Source organism: Tilletiaria anomala (assembly GCF_000711695.1).
Source record: "Tilletiaria anomala UBC 951 chromosome Unknown K437scaffold_78, whole genome shotgun sequence".
Taxonomy (NCBI): Eukaryota; Fungi; Basidiomycota; class Exobasidiomycetes; order Georgefischeriales; family Tilletiariaceae; genus Tilletiaria; species Tilletiaria anomala.
This window is the reverse complement of record NW_013546944.1, coordinates 69846-90686: the sequence shown is the minus strand read 5'-3', so window position 1 is coordinate 90686 and position 20841 is coordinate 69846. Positions and strand designations below refer to the sequence as shown.

General features: G+C 54.9%; 7 protein-coding genes across 7 annotated transcripts; 2 read left to right on the top strand and 5 right to left on the bottom strand.

The window, feature by feature from the left end:
* Positions 1–396: 396 nt before the first annotated feature.
* Positions 397–3291, top strand: K437DRAFT_172383 (uncharacterized protein). Its single transcript, XM_013386334.1, has 2 exons — positions 397–1450; positions 1541–3291. Exons 1-2 carry the CDS (start codon positions 501–503, stop codon positions 3126–3128), a joined length of 2538 nt encoding a protein of 845 aa, XP_013241788.1. The 5' UTR covers positions 397–500; the 3' UTR covers positions 3129–3291.
* A 220-nt stretch (positions 3292–3511) lies between these two features.
* On the bottom strand, positions 3512–4638 carry K437DRAFT_269651 (uncharacterized protein; the record flags this gene model as incomplete). The annotated part of the gene is made up of 9 exons (XM_013386333.1): positions 3512–3562; positions 3637–3697; positions 3771–3785; positions 3872–3929; positions 4000–4017; positions 4093–4243; positions 4313–4343; positions 4405–4420; positions 4485–4638. 9 exons carry the CDS (start codon positions 4636–4638, stop codon positions 3512–3514), a joined length of 555 nt encoding a protein of 184 aa, XP_013241787.1.
* A 2351-nt stretch (positions 4639–6989) lies between these two features.
* K437DRAFT_275405 (putative MEF1-translation elongation factor G, mitochondrial) lies at positions 6990–9909 on the bottom strand. The gene is made up of 3 exons (XM_013386332.1): positions 8921–9909; positions 7282–8858; positions 6990–7205 (listed from the first exon to the last, which is right to left on the bottom strand). Exons 1-3 carry the CDS (start codon positions 9847–9849, stop codon positions 7174–7176), a joined length of 2538 nt encoding a protein of 845 aa, XP_013241786.1. The 5' UTR covers positions 9850–9909; the 3' UTR covers positions 6990–7173.
* A 520-nt stretch (positions 9910–10429) lies between these two features.
* On the bottom strand, positions 10430–11055 carry K437DRAFT_226667 (putative RPL23A-60S large subunit ribosomal protein L23.e; the record flags this gene model as incomplete). Its single annotated transcript, XM_013386331.1, has 4 exons — positions 10430–10477; positions 10551–10590; positions 10665–10773; positions 10842–11055. The coding sequence occupies 4 exons, from the start codon at positions 11053–11055 to the stop codon at positions 10430–10432; spliced, it is 411 nt and encodes a 136-aa protein (XP_013241785.1).
* A 1813-nt stretch (positions 11056–12868) lies between these two features.
* On the bottom strand, positions 12869–14852 carry K437DRAFT_258210 (uncharacterized protein). The gene has a single exon (XM_013386330.1). It carries the CDS (start codon positions 14659–14661, stop codon positions 12955–12957), a length of 1707 nt encoding a protein of 568 aa, XP_013241784.1. The 5' UTR covers positions 14662–14852; the 3' UTR covers positions 12869–12954.
* Positions 14853–15137: 285 nt separating this feature from the next.
* K437DRAFT_172301 (uncharacterized protein) lies at positions 15138–18822 on the top strand. Its single transcript, XM_013386329.1, has 3 exons — positions 15138–15949; positions 16262–17537; positions 17599–18822. The coding sequence occupies exons 1-3, from the start codon at positions 15391–15393 to the stop codon at positions 18728–18730; spliced, it is 2967 nt and encodes a 988-aa protein (XP_013241783.1). The 5' UTR covers positions 15138–15390; the 3' UTR covers positions 18731–18822.
* Positions 18823–18829: 7 nt separating this feature from the next.
* On the bottom strand, positions 18830–20656 carry K437DRAFT_275401 (uncharacterized protein). The gene is made up of 3 exons (XM_013386328.1): positions 20621–20656; positions 19888–20553; positions 18830–19820 (listed from the first exon to the last, which is right to left on the bottom strand). The coding sequence occupies exons 2-3, from the start codon at positions 20382–20384 to the stop codon at positions 18914–18916; spliced, it is 1404 nt and encodes a 467-aa protein (XP_013241782.1). The 5' UTR covers positions 20385–20553; positions 20621–20656; the 3' UTR covers positions 18830–18913.
* Positions 20657–20841: the final 185 nt, after the last annotated feature.

The window sequence follows — 20841 nt, the reverse complement described above, 5'->3', positions numbered from 1 at the left end:
TCTCTCTCTGGTGAGTGGTCAATAGGGTGCGTTCGTTGAGCTGTGTGGGTGGGCAATGCGGCGAGTTGGAGGTGTGCGGGGATGGGGATGGTGGGTGGTGCGGCGACTTGCTGTTCCGAGGGTCGATAACCCTACAATCCCCACCGCCTTGCTTGGCTGGTGGTCGGCGGGCAAACAAACACCCATCCACCTCATCCAACAGCCCCGCCTACCATCATCTGCCACACCTCATCCCCACAGCAAAAAGAACACACCCATGGTCAATAAGGACGTTGTAACCTCATGGTGGTAGTATGTAGGCCGCTCGATAGGCAGGCTCGAGCTTGAGCCTGGTAATAATAGCAGCCCTCGACCGACTGGTCCACGGTCGCTGGCGTCGCCATTCAATTGCCTGCGCAGCCTTGCCCTAGGTTCTGCGCGACGTTGTCCTACTTTCTTGCAGGTGATACGAAAGTCACACGGCCCACGTCCAAGTCAAGTGGCACCGCTCCGTCATCGCCATGAGTGCTTTTCCACCCTGGGGCAGTAGCGGCAGCCTGCCGACTGCCGCTAGCGCTGGTACCAACTCATCAGGACCAGGTCCCGGCGCCAGCACAACTGCCCCTCGACCTGCATTCAGCTTCGCCGTTTCCAACCGGGCTGGCACCATCGCCAGCACACCGATGCACATTGCACCCACCAGTGTCGTCCATCGTGTCAACCCGCCACTGGTCATCGAAACGACGCTTTCCAGCTCCGCCCTACCCGCCTTGGGCCTATCCTCCTCACAGGTTGGCCCTGGGCCGACTGGCAACGGCCAAGCCAAGTTGCATCGTCTGCACCAAGTCGGCGTCTTCGAGCATACAGTCAATAACCAGATCTCGCGCACGCCAAAAGTCTCCACATGGTCCGCCGTCTCCGCTGCGATCAGCAAGGCGTGGGCTCTGCCGACGGACAAGTACAGGATCAGCTTGATCTATGACGCTTTGCCAGCCCAGCCTGCGTCCAGTCACGCCTCAGAACAGCAGCCGAATGCCCTTGGCGCGCGCTCAGCTGAGGGCTTGTGCCCAGGTTACGCTCATCAGTCTGTGGCCTCGGCGTCAGCGAATCCCGAGTCAAAGCATCAGGAACGTGAAGCGGGTGAACATGATCGGAAGCGCATCGTCATTGATACCGAGGAGGAGTGGACGCTCCTCTGGCACCTCTTCCCCGCTCATCCACCCAAGGAGAGCAATGACAACAATAATGCTAGCTCTCGTGCTGGCGGCGGACTTTTCGGCTTCCCGAATGCAGCACCGCCCCCGCCTTATAATGCTATGGGCATCTTCTCGCCGACAGACTTGCCCATGACGCCTCGCAAAGTATTTGAAGTATTTGTCAGGAATATCGAGGCACCCGCCACAGTCGCATCGAGGCCCGGGACGGCAGTGCCAATGGCTAATCTGGCTCGAGCAGACACTTCGACGACTACGTGAGTCGCATACAATTAGCGCTTTGCTGTAGATTTATTTTGCTGACGGCGCGCATATTGTTTTCGCACTTGCCTTTTTGCATGATCCAGCGTTCGGAACGCGCCTGCAGCAGTTGGTGGCTTCCCAGTCCAGTTGAATTCCGTCCAGAGCGCCGGTGCAGGCTTACAGCACACACGAGCGAACCCGGCTGCTTTAGGCTCAGTCCAAGGCAATCACGCGGCACCGGTGCACGTGCAGCAACCCAGTCAAAGCCCGTCTCAGGGTACCAGAAGTTCTTCCTCGCCACCGCCATCCTCGTCGTCTTCGGCCGTCAACTTCATCAACCTCGCAGACAGCATGCTGCGTCTCGTGAGCGCAACTGCCGCCACACCTGCTGTCCAAGGCGTGTTGATGCACGGTCTTGACATTGTGATACGTGCGGTTCAGAATCCTAGCAGCCGGGCTACAGTGGGGCTGGGAGATTCCTCTAGCGGGTTAATGCCGCCCAGCATTTCGGAAGCGGCGTCAATGTCGTCCCCCCCGGTGGAGTCTCTGTGGGAGTCCTTCAGAACGGGTGTGCCACAGCAGCAGCAAGATAGGCAGTGTTCTGCACCTTCCAATGCTCCTGCCTCGGCAAACTTTGGCTTTACGACCACTCCATCGGACATACCTGCTTCATCGCAGTCCAGAGCCCCTGTCCTATCGAGTCAATCCATACAACAATCGCAATCGCAACCACATCAACCGGAACAACACCACGAAGGCAGTGAGCACGTCAGGCAAGTGAACGACTACCTTGCCGATGCTTGGACTCGTCGGCTCGCCGAGATGCAAGGAGCACCATCCGCAGATGCTAGACAGATGTATGCCCATGCTGCGGCCCGAGAAAGCGTCCAGGTCATACCCAACGATGCGGAAGATGATCGAAAGCAGACTCAAGGTGCTTCAGCCGCTGCCGCTGCGAGCGGATCCACTTCTACCGCTTCCGAGACAGCCGCACATACCAGCGCTGACAAGTCATATGATGTGAAGCCCGCCCCAGCTGCAGTGGACCAGAAAGAAGCGGAGGCAGGTGACACCGAGCGGATCGCAAAACTGAACGCTGGCTTGGAAGATGCATTCAAGCAGATGCTTGCCAAAACGCGCAGCACGGCTGCGCCCTTACCATACCACTCACACCACATGTCGAAGATGTCCGCTGAGAGGCCCTCTTCCTCCAGCGCAGCTCAATCCTCCTCATGCGCTACGCTTTCTGTCGACAAGGGCAAACCGCGCGAGGGATCCGCAGCAGCAGGTGCTGCAGAAGAGGAGCACCCATCTTCTTCTTCATCTGTGACGCCCGACAACGAGGAATGGAGCAACAAATCCAACGCTGAAGGGGAGAACGTGAACCAAGGGTTGGGCAGCGCTTTTGAAGAGATGCTCCGACGCATGCGATGCGACGCGCAACATGACCCCGGCGATCCAATGCTACCGACCTCGAGCGGTATCCCAAGCTACGGCCACCGGCCCATACCCGCAATAGCTGGCATGCCCTACACTTCTGGCGCTGTGACTTGCAGCGATGTCGATGCATCGGGATCTAGCGCCGGTAGAGACACAGTCTCAGGCTTGAGCGCGCGTGGCGCTGACTCATCGAACGCTTCGGATGACAGCAATTGGATCGTTCTCAAGGACAACAGTAAGGAAGGCTCTTAGGCTACTCGACCGACTAGATACCGTGCGAATATCGCTTCGGGTCTTCGATTCTAATGTCCCAGAACTTACGACGAACGCTGTGGTCTTCTTGCTCCCGTCGCGCCTCGCATCACATCGTACCGTCCCCCGAGACGACTTTTCACGCAAGTATTTCGACCTGCAAACACATTTTAGGCAGGTGATTTGTATATTATGTAGGCGTGCTATGCAAATGGAAAGGACATTGTTGTAGCCGGAATCGACAGAACCATATCTCTAATGGTTTCACTGAGTGACGAGTTTGCATCTATAGCCTTGAGCTGCTCGGAATGCGAATGCAAATGTGAATGCGAATGCGCCTTGTTGGTCATTTCTTCTGGGTAGCCTTGTGCTGTTTCTCAACATTAGTAGGGGTCACCGTGTCTTGCGACGAAAGCGGAGACCTTTTTGAACAACTGAGGAATATGCGGACCAGACGAATAGTGAGGAAGAGGTCTTGACGGACCCCATGCACAAAGCTTCGACTCACGGCATCCTCTTTAAAGACGCCTTCGGGATCTTGCATCTTCTCTGGATGCTTGTTGTGACATCTGTACAGCGAACGTCGGGCAAAGAAACCGTCAGCATCTCAGCAGATGCACGCAGGAAAAGTGTGTCGCTCACTGCTGAGCATGCTTCCTAGTAGGTGAAGGAGGTTTTGAGCGATGAGCTCGTTGACAGTTCTCCTTACTGATTATTCGTTCGTTCGCACTGCTGAAGCTCACCACCAGTAAATCTCTGGAATTTTCACAGCCCCACGCTTGATCCCCTCAATATCGACCCCTGCGAAATGATCGAAGGCTCTTCAGTGAGTGAAGCAACCTTCAGATGGCAGATCACCATTCGAACGCACACTTCTTGCAAATTCCGCCTGGATCAAGAGCAGACCGGATGGTGTTAGCAACGGGTAAAGTGCACCGTGACGGATACTTTGGCGCCGGCTTACAATTCCCCTGAACGATCTCGTCTCTCTCTTGCACGGACGCTGCAGTACGTGCCTGCACACGAAATCCGATAGGCGGTGGAAATGGTTTGCACGTGTTGGAGCTTATGCCATGAAAATTGTTCATGTGGTAATTGTGCGCGGACGACTTGAGCTGAGTAAGGAGAGAGGCGCAACGAATGCGTTCAGCATGGCTTTTCTATCTGATGCTACGCACGCTCACTTTAGACCACAACTTGACGCCACTGTCAATGCTGTTCCGCGTAAAAGAAGTTAGCTGCCGTAATAGATATGTCAAGAAGGCCAGCGACCGACCAGATAGGGCACAGCCCTGTAAGAGTGGGCGGATGCAATTTGTCAGCAGAAGCCTTATTAGAACTGCGCATAGCACCGACCTTCTTTGGAGATCCCGGTTCCCGACACATATCTTGGAGTATAGAGATCGAACACAGACTTGGGTGGATTCCATGTGCCGCCGAAGGTCATTTTTGCTGTGTTTGCACGGTCGCTCAGTCCAGCTGAGGCGGCGTCATCATACACGCTCGTCATGATGTCAGAACCTGGAAAACCGACCTGGCTGACAAGCGTGTACTGCTGGTAGAAGCGTTCGTATCCCTTCAACAGGGGGAGAGAATCAGGAAAGCCACGCATGCCCGGCTGCCTCGTCCTGTAAAATTCGAGCTGTGAGACACTGCTTAATTTGCTCAAAGAAGATTGCGAAGATCCCGTAGCCTGGTCGGGGATATTGAAACTCTGGTTCCCACTTGCATCGGACGATGTTCCGCTCAGTGATGATAACGGGCTCTCGTCTCGATGGTATTGGATTTGCTGTCGTGAACTAGTGTTGTGAGTTGCCTTATTGGCTCGTGACAGCGCAGACAACTCGGAGCGACGAGGTCTCTTAGCAGGCGGCGATGGAACTTGCGGTGACGATAGGCTCATCAGTATCTTCGCGATAGAATCATGGTCATCCTGGGACACATCGGAGTCGTTAAAGGCCTTCTCGTAAGCTCGACGCTGACCACGCGTGAGATAGTATGCCTGGGAGCTGCGCAAGTGTGAAACAGGTGCATGAGGCAAAGCGGGACCTGAGAGAGACAATGCATCCTCATCGATGGTCGCTAGACGTCTGTGCTCGGGATTTTTGCTAATAGGGACGCGTCTGTTCTTGTTGGACGATATCACCGAAGACGACGTGCTCCCCTTTGCACTCATGTGCGGTCCTGAGGTGGAATAATGGATCGGGGGGCGAGGAGGCTTGACTCTAAAACGCCGGAAAGCAGCACCGCCCTGCCTTGATTTATCATTGGCACCTTCCAGTGGAGTCTTCAACTGGCCCACGTCTTTTTCGTTTCCCATGTCGTACTGGGTCTGTTGGTCTGCAAACAGATAAAATGGAGCTGCGCACTCTGTGGGTAGCCTGCACACATCGTGTCCCGTCTGACCGTCTGGCTGTTTAGCGGCGGGCCCGTAATAAGTTTCAAAAGCAGCAAAATGACCCGGCGAGGGAGAAGAAAGAAGATCTAGGGCCACGCTTGATGCACCTTTCTCTCTTCTGTGATGGACAGCTTTAGTAGGAGAGAATAACCCCACGCTTGACATGGAACCTGCCGAGTCAGAGCGAGACGGTGCACGAGGCGTATTGAGCAGATCCTTGGAGTCATTATTCGCCTGAAAGTAGACGCAATCAGCACCTAAAAAGTAGCTTGAAGGGAAGCTACGCACGTCAAAGGTGCTGGGCCTACGCCAGAGTCTCGACGGGGTAATGAATGATCTAAGAGGACTCAGCATTCTTTCTCCTTGCTCGTCCGCAAAGTCGGCAGATAGTTCGAGAAAAGGGGAGAAGCGAGAAGGCAAGGGAAGCAACCCACACCGGGGAGAAAGATCGTGTTCGCCATTCTGTGAAGGCTCTTCCATTTGGCCAAGGGAAGCGGTGAGGAAGACATCAGAGGAAAAAAGTCCGCGACGTGAAGTTGGCGTTGATGGGGCCATAGACCGCTTCGGGCTGGGACTCGGTTGTACTTCAGCAAAGTTGCGAGCATAGGAGTGTTGCATAACTGGAACGCTTTCCTGTGCGTCTCCTTGGCGAAGAGACCATATCTCGTCTGTAAATACGCGCATATAGCTAGGTTTCGGGGGCGTTGTGTCTCCTGGGGAGTGAGGAGAATCATTGAACCCATGGCCTTTGTCCCACAAGCCTGACGCTGCAGTGAGCACTTCCTCTGCGATTTGACATTCGCCCGAGAAGCATTGATTGTCGCTAGTGGGAAGGATGGCCCCTGAATCAGGAAAGCGTTCTCGTTGTTCTGCGCCAACTAGGTCCGTCGCTGGTGGAGCTTCGTGACAAGCATTGCGGAGGTGTTGATGCATCATGTACATGTTAGGCATCAGCCCGTCATTTGTTCATGCAATTTTCCTCTCGCAAGCGTATCGGAATAGTATGCGACGACAACCAAGAGTTGGTACCAGGCGAAGGATACCGCTCAGGTCTTCTAATTACTTCGCGGTTCCGTCAGGGTGTTTCAGTAGGAGCAGATCTCCAGATGGATCAAGGCATGCGACGGTTTTCAAGGCCAGCCCGCTTGCTAGACCCTGGTTGCAGATCCGGTGACGGACGTGCGTCAACTATGCAACGGGTCGGAAGTGAAGTGAGGATGCAGAGCGAAGACACATACTTGAAATGCTCAAGTCGTGGATTCATGACAACAACTCGACTCAGAAACACATATCCTGCACTGGTCTCTCACCAACTGGAATCTGGATGACTGGAAGGTGGAGACGCGAGTTGCGACATGCGGAGGGTCTCACGCGATGCGCCGCGACACGCGTCCACACCTCCGGCTTCCTTCATATCACACGTCCTCTAATTAGATGCATTTGATGACCTTAATCGTCAGCTGACGTCTTGCCTGCCAACGCTCGACGTATCGGTTCGAGGTTGCCTTGCGCTTGTCATTTCAAGCATTCGAGCCACAGAGCTCATCCGAATCGCATAGTTGCTACGGCGGGGGATCGACTCAGTTGCGATGGAGGAACCTCTATGATTACAGATGCTCGAGCTTGCGTGCACCGATTGAGCGCGCTTTACTTTTTCTCTAATTGCTTCTTGCGATAAGCTGTTTTGTTCAAAATTAAAGAAGTCTGTCAGCATCACATAGTCAGCACGAAGATGGAGAAGAAGCGCGAACTTACCCTCTTGCAGCTCCTTCTGAATGTTCATCATGACGGGCTCGTGGCGTTTGTACTCCATCGAGAATTCTCCCTTGCCCTGTGTCAAGCCACGCAGTTGGCTGGAGTATCCAAACATGTCATTCAAGCTGACCTCGGCGGTGAGTGTGAACTCTTCCTCCCGAACATCCGTGTCCTCGATCGTGCCCTTGCGCTGGTTGAGCGCGCCGATAACAGCGCCTTGAAACTCGGTCGGCGCAGTGACTTCGACAGACATGCGCGGCTCCAGGATGACAGGCGTTGCCTTCTGGAACGCTTCGCGGAAGGCGCCTGCAGTGGCGAGTCGGAAGGCGAGTTCGGAAGAATCGACACTGTGCGCCGCACCGTCCTCCAGAACGAAGCGGACACCGGTGACTGGGTGGCCCGACAGCGCCCCCTTCTCGAGAGCGTCGAGGAATCCTTTCTCGCAGGCTGGGAAGTATCCGTTAGGGATGGAGCCTCCAACAACGCGGTTCTCGAAAGCGACGTCCTTGCCCGTCTCTTCGTCGATGCTCATAGGCTCGATGTAGCCCATCACTCGGCCAAACTGACCTGCACCACCACTCTGCTTCTTGTGCGTGTAAGCAAAGTTGGCCCGTTGAGAAATAGTCTCCCTGAATGCGACGCGAGGCTTGCCGGTGGTGCATGGTACATTGTACTCTCTGCGCATGCGCTCCACATAGATTTCCAGATGGAGCTCGCCCATGCCCGAAATGATAGTCTCGTTGCTCTCCGGGTCAATGTGGACGCGGAATGTCGGGTCTTCCTTCTGGAAGCGATTGAGCGCACGCGAGAAATTTTGCGAGGCCTCCTTGCCTTCCGGGTGGATGGCGAGTGAGATGACCGGCTCTGGAACGTACATGCTGGTCATACTCAATGTCGTAGTGCCATCGGTGAATGTGTCGCCTGAGGAGCATTCGACACCAAACATGGCGCAAATCTCGCCTGGACCGACCGCTTCCACATCCTCCATGTCGTTTGAGTGCATGCGCACCAAGCGAGGCACCTTAACTTTCTTGCCAGTGCGGGCATTGAAAATGAGGTTGCCACGGCGGAGAGTACCTTGATAGACACGCATGTAGGTCAGCTGTCCGTAACGCCCTTCTTCCAGCTTGAACGCTAGACCGACAAGAGGGGCTTCGGCTGCAGGTGCCAGCGATACAGTCGGAGGCTCGGACTTGGAGACGTTCCTACCAGCTGCCACATCCTCTCCTCCTTCAGCTGCTTCCTCCACGGTCTTACGCTGGGCGGCAGGGCTCATGTCAAGAGCCGTCGCGGGTACCTCAGCTGGGTTGGGTAGATAATTGCAGACACCGTCGAGCATGGCCTGGACGCCCTTGTTCTTGATGGCGGATCCCATGAAGACAGGGGAAAACTTGCATGCAACAGTGGACCGGCGAATCGCAGCAGCAAGCTCGTCGATCGTGGGCTCGCGCTCCTCTACGAAAATCTCGGTCATTTCATCGTCAATCTCGGCGAGCTGCTCAATTAGCTCGGCACGCTTCTCCTTGGCAAGTTCTAGCAGATCCGCAGGGATATCTTCTGTCTCTCGGATCTCGTTGCTGCGAGGAAAGGGGACAGCCATCAATCAAAGGCTCATCTGTCGACTTTTAGAAGTGCTCACCCTTTGACACCCTCGTTGTAAACAGCCTTCCATCGGACGAGGTCAATGACACCATCAAATGCTTCTTCCGACCCGATCGGGAGCTGCACAGCTGCAGCCGGCATGCGAAGCTTGGTGCGAATCTGATTGATGACTCTCCAAGGGTTGGAGCCTTGCCTGTCCATCTTGTTGATGAAGGAGATCCTGGGTACCGAGTATCTTCGCATTTGCCTATCTACGGTGATCGTTTGTGACTGGACGCCCGAGACGGCACAAAGAACGAGTACAGCACCATCTAGCACACGCAAGGCACGCTCAACCTCGATCGTAAAGTCAACATGGCCGGGAGTGTCGATGATGTTAATGTTGAATTCTTCTTTAGTTTTCCCCGCACCTGCTTCCATGGTTGCGACATCTCCAGAGATGGAAGCTGTCTGCGTCGGCGGCGTTGCCTTCCAGCTGCAGAAAGTCGCGGCCGATTGAATGGTGATACCTTTCTCCCTCTCCAGCTCCATCGAGTCCATCTTGGCGCCGACAGCATCTTTGCCGCGCACTTCATGAATCTCCTTGATACGCCCAGTGTAGTATAAGACGCGCTCCGTTAAAGTGGTCTTGCCTGAGTCGATGTGCGCAGAGATCCCGACGTTGCGTTGCCGCAACAGTCGGCGTACATCCGCATCGGAGAGCGGTATCGGCTCGTGGCCACCACAGTGGGCAACTTGTGCTATCGGCGACTCTGAAGCAGTGGAAGCCACTGCCGCTACTGCAGCATATAATCGACGTTGCTGATTTCGACTGCTTGGCGGTAACGCAGTTGCTCGGCCAGCAGTCAGAGAAACAGTAGCGCACCGGATCGGCGTGGCGGTAGGACGGACAAGACTCGCACCTGATCGCCGGCCCGCATAGCCAGCAGCACGGGCGAGAAGTCGACTTGAAGACGCCATCCTCATCACTTGGTCTCGCAGGGCACCAATCCGCTGCAGCTTCCTCGGCTCTGATCTTGAACTTGCATCGAAAGGGCTTTCTTTGAAGGCCCGCAACCAGAAGGAGTAGCCATGCACTGAACAAAAAATAGGCGGAACGGAAACGCCAAGAAAGCGGTGAGGCAAAAGCACATTTCGGAACGGGCCAGTAGCAAAAGCCAGTCAACAAGGCTCAGCCACAACCCTGGAAACGATATGCGAGGCCCCATAAGGCTGGCTGAGAGTCCAGGACAGGAAGTGATCTGAAATTCTCAAGTGCTACTTCTGCTGGTTGTGAGACTGCAGCTACGTGCTAGTGCCGACCACTCTGGGAGGCGCTCTCAGGCTGAAGACAGTGCCAAAGAAAGAAAACAGAACAGCTGCGACATGTCGTAGCAAACAAAGAGCTCTACCCGAAGAAAGCATGTGCGTTGCATGGCGCCCGATGTATGAATACATTTACACTGTGGTGGGGGAGGAAGGGGAAAGCTTGCGGAGTCGCAGCCTGCGCCTGCTTCGGGCGGGGCAGATGAGACCGAAACATCGCAGCCTTTTGGGATTCGGGTACTTAGACGACGGTACCGGCATTGGATGCGATACGTGGCCACAAGTCCGCCTATATGGAATAAATCACAATCGATATGTCAGAGGGCAAGACGGGATGTATAGACGCGAGGCACATAACTTACGCATTCTTTTGCGACAGGCCCGGTGATAGCGGATCCCTTCCTGCATTGACGAAGTGCAACAAAAGCAAAGAAGTCAGAACCCGGCTTCCTCATGCATGACAACGAGGCACTAACATCTCTCCCTTGGGGTTGACAATGACGCCAGCGTTGTCCTCGAAGTAAAGGAAAATACCATCGCGTCTCCTCCACGGCTTGCGCTGACGAATGACAATCGCGGGCATAACTATGAGTAAATTTTAAAGCGTCAGTCCACTCATGTCGCATTGGGGAAACTGCCGCGCAAGCACTCACCCTTCTTCCTGAGCTCCGGCTTTCCCTTCTTAACCGATGCGACAACCATGTCACCAGCAGCGGCGGCTGGTAGCCTGTTGAGCCTAGCACCAATGCCGCTGACAGCAATGACGAAGAGGTTCTTGGCGCCCGAGTTGTCAGCGCAGTTCATGACCGCACCGACGGGCAGAGCCAGCGTCATGCGGAACTTGGTTCCTTGAGCACCCTTAGACATCTTGACTTATTGTGAGCTGAGTACAGAAACAGAAAAGCTGATCAGTGGCCTATCTAGCAAGCAGAGCGTACCTGACGGCGGGAGACGACTGGAGCCTTTCTCTGAACTCGCCTGAGGGTGGTGCGCTCCACCCCACTTAATCCATCGGCCTTCTTAAATGTAGTCTGAACTGACTGGTTGCCCAGCAATCCTACTCCCTGCCCTGAGGGAGTAGATGGTGTCCGGTAGGAACTCTAATGCAGAGATCCTTCCGATGCATCTAGCTGCTTGGAGCGCGACCCAAATGCTACGTCTGTAACATGTACCGCCATCTGTCGGTCGCAAGGGTGTCCAATCTTTTCAAACCAGTTCCACCACATATGGTGCAATCCCGCTTTTGAAGGCAACATCGAGTGCGCCTAATGGATACCATAGAACAGGCATTGTGCTTGTTCTTATGCCCCTGGAAAAGCGACCGACGAACGAATTGCATCGCCGCTGTCACACCCAAATGAACATATGGCCTTGCGTGAGGGGTCACCCGCTTGATGAACACAATCCTGCAAGTCCAGTCCGCTGGCCCCCTACTCGAGCTGTCCAAGCTCCTCAATTAGTGTCAAGCCCTCGTTCACCCAACGAATCCAGCTTCTCTGTCGTCCCCATACCGAATTCTGCAGCGGCACCCACCCGCTCGGTCTTCCATCAATGCTTACCTTGTGTATGGCCTGCTATATCCCAGCTGTGACGCTATCAGAAGCTCCAAGGAGGCGCTGAAGAATCGTAAATAGTCAGAAATGCCAACCGAGGATGCTGGGACTCGCACCTGTGGCGGGATCTGAGAATGGGAGCGCAAGTGCGACTGCGGAATGGGACTGCGTCGCAGGTGGATGTGGATGGGTAGCCGCAGGTATTATTCAGCCCTCGCGCGCAGATCAGCTCTGAATGCGGGACGTTGCTGCACAACAGCAGTCTTGGCCCCCAAGCACTACCCCCGTTCCGCCCCGGAAATTCAATCCACTCTGATGTCGGTGTGGCCTCTCGACGTTTACTGGCAAATCGAGTCTTAGCGCGTCCAACGTAGTGCAAGTGTTTCAGAGTTACGCTTTTCCCAAAGTGATGCACCTGGGCCCCTGCGATCGGGAGAAGATAGCCCTGGGTCTGGTTTTGTCAGCCAATCCTCGTCATCGCCGCCTTCGCGCTGCATATTGTGGGTACGAACTCAATCTCAGTCCTGAATGATAACGGTGTTTGCCCAGGATTATATAGTGTGTGAGGTCTCGCTGCCGGAGCTGAGTGGACGTCAGGGCGTGTCAACCTTTCTGCAGCCTCCCCTCTCGAATCTGGCACCAGCTGCTGTCAGCTGAGGAGCATCAACCGAACCAACATGGAAAGATATTATGCGTGTTATCATGTGGTAATAGATACATGTTTTCTATTGCAATAGACTGCAATACTGTGCATGGACCGCTGAAGGCGAACGCCCGTCCGTTCTGGTCTATCACGGTACGCACGCGACAATGTAAGCTATGCCAAGTCGAGACCATCAATCAACCCGTTAGTTTTTGGTTGGACCCTTGCACAGTAACAGTTGGACTCACTGCTGATACTACGCGTTGCAAAAATCTTATCGCCCGGCTTGACTTGACGGTATGTGGTTCTTGCAGCTTCCTCCAGCTCTGTGCGTCGAAGTAAGGAGGCCATGTCGTCCAGACCACCTGCGTCATCATCGCTCCGATCCCGTGTATCGCTAGCATTGTCATCACCGTCACCTTCGTGACCGTCTTCGTCTAATGAGGCGTCTGCGTTGCGAGGCGTGATATACGCACGCACGCGCACGAAGCCTACCTCCTCCATCGCCTCGGTGATCTTTACGGCAGCCAGATGAAAAATGGTTGGAGGCAGTAGCAGTTTCAGTAGCCTTTACTTTCTGCTTCTTACCTCACCCCGGATGGAACGCACCTCTTTCAAACTCCAGATTCGGAAATCATAGCTGAACCAATCACGAATCCATGACCGATCCTTAAAGCGGAAGCTAAGGCTCATCCTAAACCGATTACTGGCATAGTCGATCGGCCCGTCTTCGCGCCAGTACTCGAAACCCCCGCTGGCTGCACCGGTCCGTACAAGCTTCAAATGACCTTTCGGCCATTCAGCGCAGGATGCATTGCTGCGCGCTGCTGCCGCATAAGTGGACGGGGCTGGGACAAGACGGATGGTTGCCCTTGCTATTGCAGTGTCGTCGGCGGTGATGGTGTAATTTGAAGACGATGGGGGGAAAGGAGCAGCATGGCCGTTCGCCTCGATGGAAGATTCGCGAATACAAGAAGTCGCCTTCTTCTCATCCGCCCAGAGTGGCTGCAGTCGACCCTGATCGCCGCCCCCCTCAGAATCCCTCGCGCGATCGCCCTCTCTGATGAATCCATCTTCGTGGGCAAATAACTCCCACAGATCTTGTTGCGACAGGTTTCTCCTCCTTGTTCTTCCCTCGGAATCTGCCTGCTCCGTCAGGAAATGCTCGTACGTCTCGCCTGTCGGCGGACCAGCGAACAGGTCGCAGAGCAAGACGCCGCTGCGCGCTTTAAGCGTGTGCAGGCAAACGCGCAAGTACGCGAGCAAGGCGGCTCGCGTGTGGAAATAGCACAGCGCATAGTTGAGAGCTGCGATAAGGTCTGGCGCTGGGATTGTCGTGGCACCAGTTGGAGATGATTGAGCCGATGCCGATGTTGTTGAAGGTGGTGTAGAAGATGTTGATGGAATATAGGAGAATGGAAGATCGAGTACGTCACTGTGCACGAGTAGCATTCTGCCTTGCTCGTTTTGTTCATCTGCGTCACTAGCGAAAGACGTATTTTCAATACGCTGCCCTCCGTCGCACTCGACACCCGGTGCGGCAGCATGACCATTGGCCGCTGCCGCCACCGAAGCGGTCGCTCTTTTTTTTGCCTTGAGCTTTGCTTGCTTTTCCTGCTTTGCCAGACGAGCCTGGAAACGTCGTTCAAAGCGATCAGAAGCTGCACCAGTGGCCCATGTCGAGCTTTTCAAGCTGATATCGGAGCCAGCTTGGACGTCTGATGATTTCTCCGTCGCTCCTAGGGCAGTTTGATCACTGCTCGGGGCTCGTTGGAACAGAGCGCCGTCATCCTGCTCCAACTCCATCCCCAGAGCGTCTACGCCGTCAACTCCTTCCACCGAGGTGATGCCATTGGCAAACGCCGGCGACTGGACGATTCGCGCGCCAACCTTTCTCCCGACCTGCACTCCTTCTGCCCAGACTCTTTCCCGCGTGTCCTTGAGTGCATTGAGATCGATATCAACGCCGACGCTGCGATTGCGTTCATCGAGGCTGAGCCATGTCCGCGCTACGATGGCAGTGCTGCAAAAGTCCTCGCGTAGCAGTCTTGCTTCCGGTACGAGTGATGTGGACAGCTGGGCTTCTGAATAAAAAGATGAGAGGTTGCTGCATTCGAGTAGTGGCTCTTGCACGGCTTCTTCGTAGCATTTCAGAATGTCAGCGCGCGAGGCCAGCGTGGGGGCGGACCGTGATGATGGAGATGGAGGGCAGGATGGTGAAGGGTCTTCGACGGAGCTAGACGACGAATAAAGGTGCTGTGGCAGTCGGGGGTCCATGCTGACGAGTCAGAAGTGCAGGGAAGCAGATTCTGGGTCTATGCAGGCTGACGGGAGGCGCTGATCGAAATATATAAAGGGACAAGGGCCGACAAAGAATGCTTTCGAAAGGAAGCGCGCAGGAATGTTTACATCAAGACCCGGAGCGTCTCAGTTCTTCACCTGGTTGTTATTCGCAGTGTACATCGCCCTCCCGAGCAGAAGCTAGACTGATAGTCCGAGCCCACATGTTTTTGTTGTTATCGCATGTTCCTTCGCCCATTCAGTATGGCCGCATACCACAAGCAAACACCACAGCACTCTTCGGCGGTGCGATAGCTTGCGGTTGCTGATAACATTTTTTTCTGACTGAAACACTTTCGTGGTAATTGCACCGAATTACCAGGAGTTGCACCGAATAATTAGCACGCGACTGGTGACTGAAAGTGAGGATGGCTGGCTGGCCGATCGAGAGCAACCACCTTGACGTGTGCGACGTGAGAGTGAGCGCGCAGTGTCACGATTCGCTCCAACATGGTGGTCCCTGTAACTTGTACTAACCTTACGGTGAATACCTCCTGGCTCTGTGATTAGCGTTCAAGGTTCACCTATGTCAGCTGCACACCGTATCGCAGAGCACAGGTTGATGCCCACGTGGCGCGATACCCTTTGTTCCAATGTTACTCTGAGCGCTACGCGCTGGTCGCCTCAGGTGCAAGTCTCGAGTAAACTACCTTCGGGTGTGCAGCGATGGTGGGCACACGGCGTCTGTCGCGGCACTCCCAGTCGCACAATACGGGCGCATCAACTTCAGCGACGCTGGAGCCGCAGAGGCACTCAAGCGCAGATCGGGATGAGGGAGCCCAAGAAGGAGAGGAGCCAAAGCACGCGCAGCTGACTCGCCGAAGTAGGAAAGACATCCCTCAGCCGTATCCGCAGAGGACATACGACTCGCACAAGACGCGTGCACATTCACATAATCAGCTTCTCGGCACAGCCGTTGCCGAGAGCGAGGAGGGTAACCACGATGGGCACACGTCCCAGGCGGAGGAGAAGCCCGCCGACATGGAGGCTGCGGCATCACCCAAAGTAGAAGGAGCGAGCGGTGCGCTCGTATCGCTGCAGAAGAGATCAAGAACGCAGCATGGGCATAATGTGGGTCCATCTAGTCAGTCACCCGTCAGCCATGGCAGGAGAATGATGGGCACAGAGGGACACAGCGAACACCAAGCAGAGAAGGTGGAGCACGTGAAGGAAAGTCGCATGCGGGGCAAATCGGGTCATCGAGCCGGTTCCCCGAGCGATGAGTGTGAGTCAATGCCTGCTCCCACTCTGCCTGCTGGCATAGCTTCAAATGGAGCCCACACCTCGAACGCTCCTGCACAAGACGACCTAGTGCTCACTCCAACCATGCGCAGCGGAATTGAAAGCGAAGGGCATATTGCACCGGTGGTACCGAAGGATAGCAACGCTGCGCAAGCAAACTCAGCAGCGCAAGTTGGGCAGTCTCAAGCAGCACTGATGTTGGCAGGAGAGGGATTCGCGCCCTTCGATGTTGCTGATACAGAAGCGGATCACGGCGCAGATACGAGTCATGATGCGCATTTCAATGAATTCGCAGATACATACGCAGATGCGGCAGGCGAAGATAATGACAACTTGCCATCTCGGGCTACGCCGTCCACTGCGCAGCGCGTAGCAATTCAATCTTCTCACGCTACAGGCAAGCAGGAGAAAGACTCAATTGAGGCAGCAACAAAAACGGCAGGTGCGAATGGAATTGCCAACCCGAAAGGTGGAGAGGCAGAAGCAGAAGCAGGTCCAGACGCTCCCGCATGTCCGCATCAGCCGTCATCCACATCTTCACCCCCAGCCGCGGGCCGTGCGCGTCGCGACGCGGCGATCAAAGCAGCACAGACGACCGCGAAGCAGTATACCAACCCATGGGGGCTTGGGAACTCTTCCGCTGCAAATGGCGCGCAATCTAGAGCCGGTACCAAGTTGCGAGCTCAGTCACAACCACGTAACGTGGCCGTAAACAAGCACTTGGATATTGCTGATGCTGCTGATGATGCTGTGCAGCGAAATGAAAGCGAGACACCGGCTGCTACGCCTTCGGTTGTTCACTCGGCCATTGGCGCAGGTGGGAATGCAGGTGCAACCGTTACTGCACCTGCTCATGCAATTCCATTTTCTTCGCAAGGGGCTGGTGAAGGTGATGACGCTGGCGGTGCTGATGAGACTGGCGTTACCATTGACGCAGAGTCTCTCTCACCCTCCACGGGTTGCATGCTTCGCGGCGTGGCGATCAAAGCGACCAAAGCGACCCAGCAGCAGTATATTGACCCCTGCTTGGAACATGACCGAGATAAGCTTCTCAGTCCTACCACTGATGTTGGCAGTGGCTTCGGGAAGGCCAGAGGAAGAGGCGGTGGAGCACATCCTTCTGAGGAAGGAGGAATCCGCTCAAGGAAGCGCTCGCGCTCCACGAGCACGGCGCCGACTGCATCTTCGACCGCAGCGAAGAGGGCGACGAGCGCGAGCTGCAAGAAAGCCAAGGTGCACAAGTTGGCAGAAGAGTCGAGCGAAGAAGAAATCAGCAGCTCGGACAAAGATGATGAAGAGGACGAATCAGGCGACCAAGGCGACGCCAAGGGGAATCAAAAGCCTGGCGAACCGGCAAGCGCGCTAGTCGCATCTTCATCGAAACTTCAAGAGCATCAACAACAGCAGAAGCAGCAAGACGCACGACGGCAGCTGAGGGGAGAGCAGAAGCAGGAGATCGAGGGCGAGGGCGAGGAGGCGCGGCGTAGGTGGGAGGCAGAAGATGCAGAGTATCGCCTACATGCGAACGAAGAGCATGAGGATGGTATTACGCCAGAGACCATTTGGGATGAGTGAGTCATTACGTTCAATCAAGCTGCGGAGTTTTTTTGCTGACCGTGCCACGCCCGACAGGTATGCCAATGATGGCAACTTTGATTTGATGCGCAATGCCTTCCTCTGTAGCTTCAACGTGGATGTCGAGCTCAAGGCGTCTTTCTGGGCGCGTGTCGAGCAAGGCTTCGTCCGGCATCTCGATTCGCTAGGAGAAGAGGAGAAGAAGCGCTCTATCAGTCGCGGACAGAGATGCGTGATGGACGACTTCCTGAAAAGCAAAATTTTCGACGAGCTCTTCGAGAGCTTGTTTGAGGAGCTCGTCGGCAAGAAAGAGTGGCCGCTCTATGAGGAGGACCAGATTCCCAAGTGGGCAAAGCAGCAACTAGGCCCACTCCAGACTCCCGAACGACGACGGGTGGCGGAGGCACGAATTCAGATGCATCGGCAGACACCGGTACAGCAACCAATGCAGACGCCATCCCTCAACAGCGAGCTGTTGAAGGTGAAGAAACCAGCAACTGTTGAGACCCGTGTAGCATCCCAAGGGATGCGAGAAAATGACATAACCATGGCGGTGAAATCGACCCCGGCTTCAGCAGCAGTCTCGGCGCCCATCGAAGCATCACCTCTTAAGGGCGAAGGTGCAGAACCTACTACACAAAAGGAAGGGCAAAGAGGCAGCGAAAAGCTCGAGTCCGAGGCAGCGAAAGCTGGACATCGCATGGCAGAAGGAAGGGCGTGGCTGCATCCCGGAGGACAATTCGACACACGCATCGACAGGGAAGTGCGCAGCATCGTTCGCGAGCAACGGCGGCGAGCGTTAAAGCGTCAAGCTGAGAATGCCCTCTTGTCTGAAGAAGCAGCGGCTGCGGCTGGTGGAGATGACGAGCAGGTAACAAAGGCTGACACGGCGGCTGCTGGCATGCTGCCGCCCGAACAAGCGCCCACTCCAGCTACCGTAGCAATATCCAACGTACCAGCTCTCGCTTCTGCAGTACCGGCAACATCAGCACCCAGAAGGTCTGCGACAACGACTGGTCCTGCCCAAGCGACTTGTTCAACTTCTCGCTCGCCGAAAAGCACGGGGAAGAATCCTTGTCACGAGAAATCAGAGTACCTGCTTTTCATGGGAGGATTAGCTATGAAAACCCCGGTTACAGCGGGCTTCAACAAACTCCTGAGCGGTCAAAAGAAGCAGAAGCTGGATTAATCGTGACCGTCTTTCTTCGATTCGCGAGCGAATCCCAGCACTTTTTATAGTTGTACTGAAAATTATCGGAACTCAAATGTTTACAATTGTGCAGCATGCGTACCTCTATGTGTTTTTGCAGAATGTGCTATGTTAGATGCAATAGCACCGGAGACCGTGCGAATGATGCAACGAAGGGAAGTATCACATCGCCTTGCCCTCTACTCCCTCCTCCTTCTTAATAAGGGTCAATGTATGCACAAGTTCCCCCTGCCCTTCCTCTCCCCTCACTCGACGCGCTTCAATGCCAAGCTCAGCGAGTTTCATCCTCAAAAAACCAGCAAGCGCGCTCCGGATCTCTCGCTTACGGTCCGTGTCGCTTGCCGCGGAAAGCGCACCGCGTGAGCCCGCAGGTGCCTCGGGCCATCCGTCCGGTGGCGGTCGGAGGGGCGTCGCGGGCGGGAAGATATCATGCGGTGGTGAAGGTGGGACCAGCGGCAGTTCTATCTCTCGCTCAGACTGGGATCCTGATCCCTCGCCGATGAGGCGTCGCTGCTCCTGCGCGTACGCGTCTAAGTAAGGCTGGTATTCGGCAGGGTCGATGGGTACGCCGATATAAACTGAAATGTTGGCTCCCAGCCGCGGTAACCCTCGCGGCCAACCGCGCGGCTCTGGCATGATAGCATCGAATCCCGAAATCCAAATCGGAATAATGACCGGCGCTTTGGTCTCCCCGACTTGAAGACTGTGTGTATCAGCTTCCTTCGGCAAAGCACGTGCAGAACCTCCTTCGAGTCCTGCCGCTTCTAGGATCATCCGGCTGACGCCCCACTTGAACCTTCGTAGAGTCATTTTTCTGCTCGTGTTGACGTAGCCTTCAGGGAAGACATGCACCCAGCTTCCGGCTTTCAGCTTGTCGATGCTTCGGTCGACGGCGGTCTGAAAGATGCCCCCTCCACGATTTGTTGCAATAACTTGGCCCTTTCCAAAAATCCAGGCGGATAAGGGGTTGTCGAACATGATGTCTTGCGCTCCGAGCGTCCACCGTGTCGTCTTTGATGAGAAGAATTGCGCGAGTGGAAGAGAAGCCCAAAGTAAGGGCTCATCGAGGCTATCAAGAGAGTTCGGGATATCGGTAAGTGTGGACAGCAAGAAGGTAGTGAGGGTAAACTACTGACACAGAAATGTGGTTGCAGTAAGTGACAACGCCTCTTCCCTCCTTCTGCCTCTGTTCATCATTGACGACCTTCAGAAGATTCTCAAGTCCGTCTACTCGAAAGTCGGAGCAGCCAAGACGACAGAAGAGTTTGCTCAGTGTTGCGACAAGTACGATGAGCGGGATGCTGGGTATGTCATGAGGATGGGGAATAGTCATTGGAGGCTCGTCTAGCGAGTGGATGGAGACGGATGCTTCTCCATTCGATGATAGCAAACCTTCAGTCGCCTCTTCGGATCGCTGCTCATGCTGGTTAGATCTGGATGACGTCGCGAACCCTCGCCGAATTTGCGCATGCCTGCTTGTCCTCGTCTCAGGCGCTTGTGGACGCCTTACCCGTGTCGCGAACGCCGCATTTGGTGAAGACGCAAATCCATGCAATTGCTTGAGGGGTGGAATAGATTGCCTCATCCATGTTGGGCGCAGCTCGAGGCATTGCCAGCAGACACCAAGCCGCATTTTCGCGACAGATGAATATGCCGATCGTAGAGGCGGTCAGTTGAAGATGGTCCAGCCTGGCCTTGCCTCTTACGACTACCGGCTCATGTTTGCGTCCACACTCGTTGCGCGAAGTAATTTGGCCGCTAGCCTCTTGGGAACAACGCCGATTCAGCTCGTGGGCTTGTTACTGCGAATAAAGTGAGCCATCCAGTTCAGCAGAGGTTCAAGCACGAGTGTTAGAGGGCGCCCCTTACAATGTGCTGCTCCCAGGTCCGAGTAGATGCTGCAACGAGGATTGTTGATAGAGAAAAACAAATGCAGGTCGCTATTGTTCTATCGAAACTCGACATAAGCAATCAATCCATGTCGATCACTTTCGGTGAATGTTCACGTTTGAAATTTCAGGGCATTAGGTAAGGCGCAAGGCAAAACATCCAGGGAGTTTGTAGTGCAATTTATCCAACTTGGACCGATT

Bases quoted from the DNA above. Each gene is read 5' to 3' on its own strand.
- K437DRAFT_172301 (XM_013386329.1), top strand. From the start codon at position 15,391: ATGGTGGGCACACGGCGTCTGTCGCGGCACTCCCAGTCGCACAATACG. The intron at 15,950-16,261 runs GTGAGTCAATGC...ATGAATTCGCAG, and splicing joins CGGTTCCCCGAGCGATGAGT to ATACATACGCAGATGCGGCA. The intron at 17,538-17,598 runs GTGAGTCATTAC...CACGCCCGACAG, and splicing joins CCAGAGACCATTTGGGATGA to GTATGCCAATGATGGCAACT.
- K437DRAFT_172383 (XM_013386334.1), top strand. From the start codon at position 501: ATGAGTGCTTTTCCACCCTGGGGCAGTAGCGGCAGCCTGCCGACTGCC. The intron at 1,451-1,540 runs GTGAGTCGCATA...TGCATGATCCAG, and splicing joins GCAGACACTTCGACGACTAC to CGTTCGGAACGCGCCTGCAG.
- K437DRAFT_275405 (XM_013386332.1), bottom strand. From the start codon at position 9,849: ATGAGGATGGCGTCTTCAAGTCGACTTCTCGCCCGTGCTGCTGGCTAT. The intron at 8,859-8,920 runs GTGAGCACTTCT...CTTTCCTCGCAG, and splicing joins TACAACGAGGGTGTCAAAGG to CAACGAGATCCGAGAGACAG. The intron at 7,206-7,281 runs GTAAGTTCGCGC...TGAACAAAACAG, and splicing joins TCAGAAGGAGCTGCAAGAGG to CTTATCGCAAGAAGCAATTA.
- K437DRAFT_275401 (XM_013386328.1), bottom strand. From the start codon at position 20,384: ATGCGGCTTGGTGTCTGCTGGCAATGCCTCGAGCTGCGCCCAACATGG. The intron at 19,821-19,887 runs GTCAGTAGTTTA...CTCTCTTGATAG, and splicing joins TACTGCAACCACATTTCTGT to CCTCGATGAGCCCTTACTTT.
- K437DRAFT_258210 (XM_013386330.1), bottom strand. From the start codon at position 14,661: ATGGACCCCCGACTGCCACAGCACCTTTATTCGTCGTCTAGCTCCGTC.